The sequence below is a fragment of the Megalobrama amblycephala genome, linkage group LG9, assembly GCF_018812025.1.
Source record: "Megalobrama amblycephala isolate DHTTF-2021 linkage group LG9, ASM1881202v1, whole genome shotgun sequence".
NCBI lineage: Eukaryota > Metazoa > Chordata > Actinopteri > Cypriniformes > Xenocyprididae > Megalobrama > Megalobrama amblycephala.
In genome coordinates this window covers 21,160,474-21,174,471 of record NC_063052.1, presented here as the reverse complement: position 1 = coordinate 21,174,471, position 13,998 = coordinate 21,160,474, and the positions used below count along the sequence as shown (strand labels likewise).

The window sequence follows — 13,998 nt, the reverse complement described above, 5'->3', positions numbered from 1 at the left end:
TATATATATGGAAAGTTTGGAACAAAATTTATTACCTACCCTGCCTTTAAATCGAACAAACGCTTAGCTCATATCACATCAAACCATGCAAATTATTATTGTTGTTATACTTTGTTCTCAAATTGTTAATGTAAACGACATCAGCATTGTGTGACTATGTATTTAGTGTGTATTAGCGTTGCCTGTAGATTTCAATTTCTGTAGCCACTCCACAGTCCGAAGTCTTTTGCTTTTGACTATGGGTGAATCTCCAGTTGTCACTGATGATTGTCATTTGGACCATTCTGGATTAAAATCTCCCATCAAAATGTTAAGTTTAATTATTTCAGCTGCTGTGAGAAAAGGCTATAAATGATCCGCTACCAGCAGCATCCTATATGTATAGTCTACTTGCTAGAACTCCTTCCTTTCAGTTTACAGACGTGACGTAATGACGCATACTTGCCAAAAAAAGTTACGGACTGTAGCTTTAAATAATTAACCTTATTGTAATGTGTTACTGGCTTTTTTATTTCAAACACTTTTGGCATTAATAAACTTCCATATAAGAGCGGCTTAAATTTTATTGATTTTGACTTCCTTAATACCCTAAAAATGTATTGGCTTAAATGCTTCCTCTACAGTCAATCTTCTATTTGTAGTGTAATCCCACAATATGTCTCTCAATTAAAGGTATAGATTTCCTTTTAATGTGCAGTTATTCTATTAGTAAACTTCCTATGAAACTCTCCAGTTATCATCAGCAAATGATTTTGGCTTGGGGACTTATTTACAAGCATTATTTCTCACCAGTTTTTTTTATTTTTTTGTATTTGGAATAACTGTAATATTCTACATAAGAGGAAATCCTTGTTTCTTGAAAACAGGTTCAGTAATGGAGTGATGTTAGTAAACCAGATTTCTAATAATGATAATGATGGTAATTTATTTAACTACTCTGATTTTGTTTTGAGTACCAATTTCCAGTATCTAGGACATAATTTTATATAGTTTTCAAGGCCATCTCCTTGGAAAATTGTATGCTCTTCAGAAACAATAATAGTGGCTCAATAATATATGTTTGTGATTGAAGGTTGAAGGTCAAAATTACAGTTTCAGTGCAGCTTCAAAGCGCTCTACACAATCCCAGACAAGGAATAAGGGTCTTATCTAGAGAAACCATTGCTCATTTCCTATGAAAAGGTCAAAGTTTTAACTAATTGTTATATACTTGCACTAGCATATTGTATATGACAATGAAACTGTAGCTGCAGTGAAACTGTAATTTTGACCTTCAACCATTTGGAGGCCACTGAAGTCCACTATATGGAGAAAAATCCTGGAATTTTTTCATAAAAAACCTTAATTTATTTTCGACTGAAGACAGAAAGACATGAACATCTTGGATGACATGGGGGTGAGTAAATTATAAGAAAATTTTAATTTGAAAGTGAACTAATCCTTTAAGGACTTATTCCAAAAACACACAAAACCTATTCTGAACGATAGTGGATGTCTATCTATTAGACTTCACTTGTCTTTCTCTTTACATAAGTGTCCTTACAAATGGATGCAAAAATAACCAAATACATGGGGAGAAAGAGATCAGCATTTATCTGTTTATTTTCTTATTTATATGCATTTAATTCTCTATATATATCCAATATATATATCTAGCTTACAATGCTTTCACAGAAGAAAACGGACAGACTGGATTATGGCAACACAACGCAGACAATGAGTGAGCCACAGGCTGAACAATGAGACGGGAACACCAACACCAAACCTAACTGAAGATACTTCTTTAATTAACTATTCACATACAGCAGCTTTGATATCAGATCCGACCCGAGAAGAGTTGATGCCCAGAGATAGCAGGGAGAGAGGCATTGCCAGTGTTCCTTGATGGAGTTTTGGGCCATGTCCAGTTTCCTTTTCCTGTCTGGTCCAACATTGCTCAAGTATGTGCACTATCTGCTTACTGCAGCTAATCACAGACACAATAATTCTACAAGAACTGTCACTCAACAGACTTGCCAAAAAAAAAAAAAAAAAAACATTCAAAAAAGAGAAATGAACAGAATTGCATTTATATGAAGTGGAGCGTTTCCTCCCAAACCATGTCAAAAAATTAATCATAAATATTCAGCCTGAAATGATCACCCATACAGATGCATCAAATCGGCAGGTGTCAGTTAGGATGTGGCCTCAGCTATAATCAGACATTATGACATCACTAGATGGCTTTGTGTCCCATCAGTACTGGGAGGAGCATGCATTCTTATAGACATAAAACGCATGTCCTCCTTTTGTCATTCAGCATCATGAAACATTGTGTCATTACTAAAAGCCCTACGAATCAAAACATATACACAGAATGCACCATTATGCAAGTCTAAAGTCAGAAACATACTCTATGCAAGAACACAAATGCTTGGCCAAGCCTGCGGTCTAGTTGAATACTGGTGGTAACAAACACTTAAGCTGGCAAAGGAGTCACCTTCAAATGTTTGTACCAATAAACCAAATGTGTCATTATTCAGGTAGCTATCTATAAACTTGTCAACAGCTAAACTAACTTTAACTTTCTTAGCTAGATTCTTTTCAAATTATTGCACCACCAAGGCTGACCTGAAGGACAAAACTGACTGTTAATGTCTCCTACAATGTCGGCAAGCCATGCATGGCTGGAACTTGCGGTCCTTTACCATAAAATTGAGCTTGTATAACAAGAGGCATTTGCGTTCACAAACTTGAGTAATGTTTCAGGCCTAAGGATAGAGTGGCTTCCTTTGCACATAACGACAATTTTTAAAATGGAAACAAACTACAAAAATAGATCTATCCATTAAACATTCTTGTGTCTTTCTGCCAGAAAGCTCTGATTAGCAGCTTGTTCCACATTCTTCTATTACATAGTTGGTGCTTTTTGTCTTTTCTTGTCTTCAAATTATAGAAAGGACATCAAACTGTGCTTGTGTACTAGTTTCTCGTTTGTTTTAAGCTTATGTGTTGGACTATCCCTTCATATCCCCTCCCGTTAACAACACACAGCTTTCATACAGCCACAAGATACCTTACTTCCTCTTCTCTGAAAGTATTATAAGACCAACAAGGAACAATCCAAAAACAGTGAACGTGTCACTTATTGCACAGGCAGTATAAATCTAAAAACAAATTCAAGGTGCCTCTGCTTACACACAAACCCCGTAATCATACAAACTCTCGTAAGCATCTACAACGAAACCCCTCCAGTTTGTGTCTGCGGGTCTTGTGCATTAGCACGAACAGAGGCGTTTTACAGTACAATGACTTCTTAAGTACCCCCCCCCCCCACTACCTCCATATTACCCAGAAGTCCTCATGGGGAGAAATGTCAACTAAGGGGCTTTGAATGAGAACAGGCTCCCCATTGGCTTAGTGGGTGACAGAAATGGGCCTGGAGGCTCTGGAAGTGGATGGGAGGGGGCGTGGTCCACAGTTATGGGGGTTGGTAGGTGGTCAGGGTTGGACCTTGAAGGCCAAGAGCTGCTCAGAGTGCATGTTGTTGAGGGAGCGCAGGTCTGGAAGTTTGAGAAGCAGTTTAGTAAAGATGGCAATCTCGTTGGGGTGATTCTTGGTGATCAAGCTGCGCAGAGCTCGAATTAGAGTTTCCTGAAGTGCCTCAACTGAGTTGACATTCTCGAGACCAGAACGATCTGTGGGGAACACAGAAGGGGAATTAATTTCACAAGTTTTCATTGGCTCGAGGCATACAGTGGTCTGAAAATAAAAGTTTATTTTTGTACTATATAATCATTATGACCTTCCTGACATCACTTCTTGTTCCTGCGTGGTCTAAGTTTGGAGCTGAATCAATTTTAAACCTTTAATCATTCATTTTATTTCTTCAAGACCCCCTGTGGTGAAAATCAAGCTTTTAATGTTGTTTATATGTCTGTGTGGTGTTTTTAATATGCTTTAAGACAAACCATGTTCAAATTCATCAGTCAACACCATTGCTGTGTATTTTCTCCTTAAAACTGCAGTGAGCCAAAGAAGCCGAAGAAATTTTTTTTCACAGGAAAAAAAAAACTGTTTAAATGTGTGATTTTTTTTTTTGTTTTTTTCTCCATTTTGTTACCTTTTGGAGTTTGGGTTCCTTGCTGCTGTCGCTTTTTGGCTTGCTTAGTTGGGGACACTTGATATTCAACGTTTTTGATCTGTCTGCATTGACACCATTGTATGCGAACTGAACTGAACTGGACGATGACATCACTGTTTTCTCCAGAGCCAATGTATAGATTAATTGACTAAACTAATCCTTAGCTTTTAAATTTAAGTGAGATCTAATTGTAACTTTATCTTGAAATCTTTATCCTTAAAGGGTCATGAAACCTCAGAACACATTTTCTGAGCTGTGAACAGATATGTATAGACTGCACATCACTGAAAACACTAAAGGTACTCATTAATTTTATTTATAAGTTGAAATTAGTTATTTTTGCATTTTTCAGAGCGATTTCTGTCTTCGAGGTTGGAAAAGCAAAGTTGGAGCAACGTCACAAAATCTGATGTCATCGTGTAATACCGGCAAGATCCGGAGTGCTGGTTGACTCCAGTATGAGCTGGTCCAACATGCTGATGTCAACCGTTTCTGCATTTATTCATGACAAAAATCTCATTCAATCAAATTACTGCACTGTGGTATGTATAAGATTATATTTGCAGTATTATGCATGAGATATCACTTGTCTTGCCTCTGTCTCTATTGTTGTCATTCAGAGACATGGGTCATAGGTGCTTGTTTCCTCAGTGCTACAACACAAAAATGCGTTTTCCTACGACACGACCAGAGCAGAAGTTTGGGTGCATGTGGTTTGTTTTGCTGTAATCTACCAGCACAAATGGAAAATATGTTCGCATGAGATTGCAGTACAGCGGATAATTAAAATGTCACAAAAGTGCTGTTCATTCAACTCTGCCTGCTCTGCGTTTGGACACGCGAGCAATGTGTATGTTTCCCCCAGCACAGAAGCACGAGTGTTGTTTGTATTTTGCCCGCGATGCGGTCAGAACTGGAGTTTGAATACGAACACATAATATAATACATAGACGGATTCAGCGCGGAGCCACGTGGATCAAAGACCATATACCGAATAAAGTATCCACGTTTAAAGTTTTTATAGACATTATTTCACACATTCTCCTGCACCAAACATGAACCAGCATGGTGTATGAACACATATTTCATCAAGTCTTCTTCAAAAGAAATATATGTGCAAACTGGACACAGTGGTGTATCTGAACGCGATGACACGATTATTCTGATGGACAAAAGACTTAGAGAATGGACAATTAAACTATGTCTTTATTCTTTCTGTGTTAAACTACGTGTCGTTTATAATGAGACTAGTGCTCGTAAATGTAATGAAAGTATTATTAGCCCTTTTAAATATTCTTTTGCATTTCTCCCTTGTGCTTGGGAGTTTGTTGTCATTTTTCTTCGTGCTCATATTCATTATTTTATATAATGAGTGTGTTGTATGTCTGTGTTTCATTGGTTGTTCTCTCCCCTCTTCCCCCACCTCTACACATGCCCATTTTTACAGAGTTTTTCCAGCTCAGAGGTGTGAACGACCAGGCTAAAACAGGGGGGTTTCATGACCCTTTAATTGCAAATATTTAATATTTAAAGCCTTAAACTGTCATTTGAATTTGCAAAGAGTCATTTCATCATCTTAGATACAAAACTATAGAGTGTATGGTCTGAGAACGGTATGACACAACAAGAAGTGATAAATACCTGCAGACACCAGCACTACAGCCGTAAAGAGGCTCATTTCCTCCTCACTGAGGTTGAGAGCTTGCAGCTTCTCAGTGAAGTCAAACATTGAGTTGAGGAGATCTCCAGCTCCCAAAGACCGCAGAGCCTCCACGCTATACTTCTTGCCACTCAGAAATGTAACCGTCCGCTCCTTCATATCGAACAGGGATGTAAAGCGCACCACCAGCACCTACAGACCAAACAGGAAACCTCAGATCTTTTTACAGTTTAAATGAAATTTATTACTTGCTATAGGATTCAGCGTAGAGATTGTGTTGTGTTTTGTTCATACCTCAAAGGTACCAGCCTTGAGCAGGCTGACCTGGTCATGCTGGGATAGATCTTTGAATCCTGGGATACGCTTTGCAAATTCCACCACCTCCCTGACAGCTGGGGTGAAGCTCATGGAGAACTCCTCCCAAATACTGTGACCCGACTTCTGAGGATCCACATAGGGTGATGTATTCATGGGGCAAACCTGTGAAAGAGGATCATGTAATTTCCTGAGTATTTGTATGGACTACTGAAATTTTGGAATTGCCATTTTTTGCATTAGTACTCTGTATAACTCACCAGGTGCATCCTGTTAACCCTTGTGAATGTTGGGACATTATAGCTGCCATGGGCATGGGTTTCATTGTCATTATGAGCTCTCAGACAAACGTTCTGCAGAGATGGTCCACTGGAGATGCAGTTGGGCAATCTGACAGGACAGCTGCTCTGAGTACTGCAATGTCGGCCAGAGTCTTCAGTGCCCTGTGGACCACAGCTCGACTGTGGATTCTGTTCGCTCACTGAGGATATATTGTTCTCACGGTTCCAGACATTCTGAGTCTTCTCTGTGCAATGGCTGAAGTTGTTAGGGGCCTCTGAAGGCATGCTGCCCTGCTCCTGATTGTACATGAATGTCTCCTGGTGTGCCCTGGTAACTGTGCCGATAACCTCCTCCTCCCCGCTGTCAGTGGCACTGGAGGAGTCTGAGCTTGGGCTCGTATCCATGGCGATCGGCAGCTCTGGGTCAGGGCTGGTTTCGGATCGGTTGCTCCTGGGGGAGGTGGAGGGGGAACGAGAGGAAGGGCCAGAGCTGTCCTCTGAAGCTCCATCGGTGACTGAAATCTGGTTGCTAAGAGGCAGGGGCTGATTGCCATGGCTGTTGTTCATCATGTTGTTCATTGCGTTCTGCATCTCGAGCAGCATGCGCTGCTTTTCTCGTTTAGGAATCCGGCCAAAACGCACAGCTGAGGACCACAGACAGTGTCAGTTAACAGACTTTAACAGATTGACACTTATGTTTAGAGATAGATAGATAGATAGACATCTCCAATACACATTGATCAAATTATATATCATCTAGCTAAGTGCAAATAACATTTACTTTATATATTTATTTATTTATTTATTTATTTGTATTTTAAAGGTGCAATATGTAATATTTTTGCAGTAAAATATCCAAAAACCACTAGGACAGTGTTATACATTTTGTTCACTTGAGTACTTATGATATCCCAAATGTTTCCAACTATTTGTAAATTGTGAAAAAATTGCAATTTTAACCAACGCTCCGGGACGTGTGAGGAGTCGGCTGTCAATTGCGTCATACCCGCTTTACCCTCGGTTTCCGGATTTATTTTGTACAAACACCAAAGATGCTTTAATATATTACACGGTTTTAATAAACAAGGGAACAACTGTTTCGATATATTTATAGACAGAAAACTAATTGTTGTTATATAGCTCAACACGTTTAGTCTTATTGTTTAAATCTAGTTTTCTTGATTTTTTTGCGAGTACCATGCTTTACCATGCCTCAGAGAAAAACACTTTTTTGTCAAGTAGCTAACGTAGCATAATCAGATGCAGCTTTATTTTTAGTAACATTAATACAGAATTTTCTCCATCATACAATACGTTTTAAAATTAATTGGATGCCATTTATCAACACAAGCCATCCAGCATTTAATATATTCTAAAATTGATCTATCTTACTACAGTGTGTCTCAAACAAGTGTCTCACAGCAGCCGCCGAACGAACGCACAGAGTAACGTTATAACATAATTTTTAACACACTCAAATGTATCTATTATGATATGTAACTAATATAAACAGAGCTGCGTTACCTCATACTCATGACCGGAATAGCGGAAGCGGCGCCAGCAACTATGTCATAATAAAAGTTCCGCTGCTCGCGGCGTGTGTTGCGCAAACTACGCCTTTGTTTTGAATAGGCATCTAGCGACCTCTAGCGGACAGAATAATTACATACTGCACCTTTAAAGGCACAATTTGTAAGATTCGCAGTTAGAGAGAGGTCACTTATTCAAAAGCTGTGAATGAGTGTCATGGGAGTTGTCATCTTCACCTCCACAGCCAGCTGATGGAAAGCAATCCGACGTGACTCGTGCAGAAATCATGTTCATTCATGGGTGAGCTAATGTATTAAAGTTTTATTAACATTACTGTGGTATGAAGCAGGGCGCGGCCAAGAGCCTGAGACATTTTACATTACTGTTTTTATTATGCTGTAATGCTTCAGCCGGCCACTGCCACTCCTTTCATTTTATTGTTTGCTTATTTTACGATTAAAGTTATGTTTAACGTCTGCCTCCTCCTTCCCTGAACTTAAACTTTGTTACAGTTACATCTGATCACTTAAATTCGCATTATTTTATTCAATTCTAATAAAACAGCTGCAAGTGCTGAATCACTACTCATACAGGTCACTTTATCTGATGAATTACAATTGTTGAGTAATGCAGCGCTGTTTTATCTAGTCAAAACAAACCATACTAAAAATATGTTTGAGTGTGTTGAAAGTTATGTTAATGTTAGTCTGTGCATTCGCTCGGTGGCTAATATGAGACACTTGTTGCACACTGCAGTAAGCTAGATCGATATTAGAATATCATAATAATAAAAGCTGGATGACTTGTGTTGCTAAAGGGCATGCAATTGGAGAAAATGCTGTATTACGGTTACTATAAATAAAGCTCTTTCTGATTATGTTATGTTAGCCACTTGACAAAATAGTATTGTCTCTGAGGCATGATACAAACATGTTACTCGCGGTAAATCAAGAAAACAAGACATTCAAACAATACTAACCATGTTGAACTACATAACAATGATTTGTTTTCTGTCAATAAAGGTATCCAAACAGTTGCTCACCTGTCTAATCAAACACATAATATATTTAAAGCATCTTTGGTGTTTCCATAGTTTCTACAGAAGTAAAACTACAGAAATCAAGGGTAGCGTGAATATGACGTCATTGAAAGGAGATTACACTGGTTAAAATAACTGATTTCTTTGGATTTAAACATTGTTGGAAACATTTGGGATAATATAAGTACACATGTCAACAATATAACATTGTTTTAGTGGTTTTTGGATATTTTGCCTTTAAGGTTTAAACGCTGAGGTCACATATGTTGGCCTGTAACAGACTCCACTGATTGAATCTAGGACACAATGTCAGCTGAAGCTCACCATCTCTGGACATGCCCACAAGCAAACATTTCTTAAAACGGCACTGCTGGCACCGGTTCCTGTTGATGCGCATAATGGGACAGGTTTCGTTCTTAAGGCACTTCTTATATTGAATGTTCTGCTGAATGCTCCTCCTGAAGAAACCCTGCAGGTGGTAAAATGAAAGAGATAGAGAGAGGTGTCAGGGTCACAGAGCCCACACAGAGAGTAACAGGTGTCGAGTTTGGAGTTGGTATGGAAAGCAGGTGTCCTTCTCAGGACTCATGACACCGTTCTGTCACAGAGCTTTGCTCTGATGGTTAAACAGGCTGCTGAGTAGGAGGCTTTCTGGATATAAATAAAGCAAAGTGACATCTCCCTTCATGGAGATGCACAGGTAGATGTGATCCAGATAAAGCATGACAGCCATGTCACATCAACCCTATTGAAATCAACCAAAGTGACACCAGGAACAGTTTACCATGAAAACAAACACTATACAGCACAATCACCTCCACTGAGAAACCATGATAGTAATAAAATACAGATTTTCAGACATCCCTTCTGAGCTTTTGACTTAAAGATACTTTGTACCTCAGAAATAACAAAATGAAACCTCTAATGCTTATAAGTTCACACTGAAATGTGGCTGTAGATTCACACTAATATTTTCTCACCTTACATCCCTCACAAGCGTGAACGCCGTAGTGAAATCCTGACGCCACATCTCCACACACTTTACATAGCAGCACCAGACCGTTAATCTCTGCAGGAGCAGAAATACAGAGGGTCAGATGAACAAGGCTCTGTGCTCAGTTTGGCTTTCTCCTTAGAACAGCTGCTTTCTGTTTCCTCAAACAGCCAGAAGACCATTACTTCATGATGAAGCCAATATAATAAATTGTGCAATGTTGACAAATATCAGATCACTACTATCAATTATATAATTATTCTGAAGAATCAACAATACTTTTTTGCTTTTTCAATTCCATTTTGAGCTCCCTAACATTAAGCAGAGATGGACAACTTTCACACTAATGCCTGGTTTCACAGACAGGGCTTAGATTAAGCCAGGATTAAGTCTTAAGTAGCTTTTATAAACATACCTCAGGAAAAAAAAAAAGACATTACTGGTGTGCATCTTGAGACAAAACAATGGTAGTGACATATTTTAAAATATGTCAGTGCAAGTTGCTTTCAGTTAAAACATCAAACATGCATTTTAGTCTGGGACTAGGCTTAAGCCTTGTCTGTGAAACTGGGGGTCAATATGTTGGATTTAATTTGTAGAAGATCATATTTAACAAAGTGTGTAGAACATGTGGTTGCAACATGAAAACATTTCTGGTTCTCTTTAACTTTATTTTTTATTTAGATCAGTCTCTCACTTGTAATGCCACTTTTGGTGGTGGAGGGCGATCGTGCCTTCCCTCCGCTGTTCCTTGGTGGGCGGGACTGAGAGGCCACAGGAAGGGCCTCGCCCTGTTGGCCCTGTCCTGCATGAGACGGAGAGCAGGACTGATAGCTGCTGTTGGAGGAGTCACTGTGGCACGACTCTGGACTGGAGGCAGAGCTCGAGGAGCTAATGTAAGCTATTACTCCACCTGGTGGATGACACACAGAAGACCAACACAAGACAACTTCAGTTAGGAAGACATCAAATTATTTATCTAGCTTCATTTTACAAATCATATATATATGATGTCTCAGACTCATATGAAGCATATGAGTATGAAATATGGCCTAGTGGTTGATTCTAGCTTTTACGTGTATCTGTTGACAACTGTCTCTATCATTAATAATAATAAAATAAAGATATAAACATAGAGAGAGGACATGCAATCCATATAGGTGGCTATTTACTAATGAAGATACAAATGTTTTTGTTGTCATTATGTTTTATTTTGAGCTGCAAAATGTTCTTCTTGTCAGAAAGCAGAACAGGCTTTGTGTGCTCTCTCTGTATGGGTTGACCTGATTTCTGCTGTTCCACTCTCAATGGTTAGGTAACACACTTACATAATACTTTCAGGGTGTAGGCTTTACCGACAACCAACTCAACTCAACTCAACTCAAATTAAATACTGAGAACTAACAGAAGTTGTATTTTTTTTCAAACGCTAATATGCTATTATATTTTAATGCATACATGCTAACTTATGCAAAATTTATTTATATAAAATTAAATAATAATTGAATGCTGGTGAGTTGAATGGAGCAAATGGTATTAAATATATTATTTCCCTTTAATAAAGAATGAAGATAAAAAAAAAAAAAAAAAAAAAAAAAACTTATAACTTGAATAATATATATTTATATATTACATATATATAAAATTCAATTAAAATATTTAATTTTTAAATAACTTTTTTTTTCTTTACGAAGAACAAAACTGATGGACGTCATAAGTATCCCAGTCTGAGCTGTTGATTGACATGTTCTTAGCCCCGCCCCCACGTGTACTCGGCATGTCTTGTTCGGAGTGTAAAAGCCGAAAAGTGGGTCAGACCGCAGCCGCCTCACGTGTATCTGCAGCTGCAGACGCATCCATCCTGCCATGCAAATTATGCAACAAGCACGTCACGACATCTCTCAACCAATCAGAGTAGACGCACAGGACGCGTAAACACAGATGCACATGGCTAGGCAGAGAGGTCCATGTGAGTTGGGAGACTGCAGTTCAATAGTAACCCACAATCTATGGCATAACAACAAGCCTGACGCTATTAACCTACTTAGAGTTTTCATGCTGCAAATAAAGTAATAAAAGCCCAAACTACACTTTAATGCACAATGCACATTCACAGCATCACGTGAAACTACATGTTTCGGTGTTATTTATTAAAATAAGAGTGCACTGAAGATATAAAGTTATATTCAAAAGTAAAAGTAAAACAGACTGATCTTACCAGCCTTTGTGGATTCCATATCCTCCGACAGCTTTGGGCCCCAGTCACCTGTATGTTAGTGCCGTTTTTACACAGTTTACACAGCAACTGTCTAGTCGCTGTGAGATCCTATAAACCGAGTATCTCTACCTATACACTACCTGAGAAACATTTCTAACTAAACCAACAAGATAATCTGGGATATATTAGCTCCGCGTTGCTTAGGAAAACAAAAAACTCGCATACGTCTTAGAAAACTATAAATACATACATATATCTGTTTTAGTTAGAATAATTAGACTCTTCCAGACCGGACAGTCAGGAGACCAAATCCACACGATTTCACGTCTAATAAAGAGACTATAATAGCTGTCGACACGAGTTGCTATAGTTCAGAGTTGTGAATAAATCAAGGTTTAACGCAGAGAAAGGGCGCGTGTAGAGTGAGCGAAACTGAGCGTCAGTGCTGCCGCGGCTGCTGTCTCCAGATCATGTGACCCACTTCACGGCAGCTCCTCCTCCTCCTGCATTAGTGTCATTATAACCCACTGACACACTTTCACTGCTCCTGCAGGGGCCTCCTGTGCACCCTCATCCCACACCCCAGAGTGCCCTGATGACCCCAGCAGACATCAAACTGACATTTTGACAGTTTTAGTAGTGCTCCCCTAAGGAAGCCAAAAACGTAATGAGAAATATAAGCAGGGCATAAAGTATGATAAGGATAAGTGCACTTGCTTGTGTACAATGAGAATAGTAAGTCACAGTGGCAAAAAAATGTTACATTTTTTTGACAACAATATTTTTATCCAATTCTCATTACTACAAACTGGCATTTAAAAGAACACTACACTTTTTGTAAGTGTAGTGTACTCTGAGGTTTTTGAAAATAGGCTCATTTTCCAACTCCCCTAAAGTTAATCTGTTGAGTTTTACCGTTTACCGAGGTTCTAATCTGATTAGACCGTTAGCATCTCGCTCAAAAATGACCAAAGATATTAGATATTTTTCCTATTTAAAACTTGACTCTTCTGTAGTTACATTGTGTACTAAGACCGACGGAAAATGGAAAGTTGCTATTTTATAGGCCGATATGGCTTGGAACTACACTTTCATTCTGGCGTAATAATCCAAGAACTTTGTTGCCGCACCATGGGTGTAGCAGGCGCAATGATATTACGCAGCGGCTGTGACCCCAGTTGTGAGACAGTTGTGAGAAACTGTGCATAATATCATTGCGCCTGCTGCACCCATGGTATGACAACAAAGTTCCTTGATTTTGGTTTTTAATAAATGTAAAGGGTGGAGTGTGGCAGATGCATGATGCAGAATGATCAATGAAACCAGAGACTTTTATAAACAGAGAAAGCAATCGAACATAACACTTGGGGTACAACAGAGCTAAAGGCACACCTTAAGAAAAATGAGCTTTTCACTACTCCCATAGTGTATGATTGCAGAAAAATTATGTTTTTATTGAACATTGATGGAGCAATAGATTTTGTGTTAAAATAAATCATAAAAGTTGCTTGTTTGTTTAAAAATCCTATAAATGTTTGATGTGGTAAACATTTTATTTGTTTATCTGAATGTCATGTGACCATTAACCAACATCAGAGGACCATGAGTTGTATTATTATTACTGACTTAATTTTATTATTGGCCTAACTTATTAAAGGTTCTCTAAGCGATCCTGAGCGGAGTAACTTCCTGTTGACGTTCGAAGTGTTGTCAAACAAAACAGAGGCTAGCTAGACCTTTCCTCCTCCTCCTCCTCTCCTCCCATCCCTGCTTCCTGAAACAGTCATGAACGCGCATTTAAAATCATTCTTGTCGGTTATTGGCTGGAGCATGTTTAT

At 38.7% G+C, this 13,998-nt stretch overlaps 1 protein-coding gene across 2 annotated transcripts; it reads right to left on the bottom strand.

Moving 5' to 3' along the window:
- Positions 1-1,584: 1,584 nt before the first annotated feature.
- On the bottom strand, positions 1,585-12,647 carry nr1d2b (nuclear receptor subfamily 1, group D, member 2b). Of its 2 annotated transcripts, XM_048202049.1 has the most exons (8): positions 12,161-12,647; positions 10,640-10,855; positions 9,929-10,017; positions 9,273-9,417; positions 6,359-7,023; positions 6,078-6,263; positions 5,765-5,975; positions 1,585-3,677 (listed from the first exon to the last, which is right to left on the bottom strand). In XM_048202049.1, exons 1-8 carry the CDS (start codon positions 12,177-12,179, stop codon positions 3,481-3,483), a joined length of 1,728 nt encoding a protein of 575 aa, XP_048058006.1. In that variant the 5' UTR covers positions 12,180-12,647; the 3' UTR covers positions 1,585-3,480. The 2 variants fall into 2 exon arrangements, with proteins under 2 accessions (XP_048058006.1, XP_048058007.1); XM_048202050.1 differs by lacking the exon at positions 9,929-10,017.
- Positions 12,648-13,998: the final 1,351 nt, after the last annotated feature.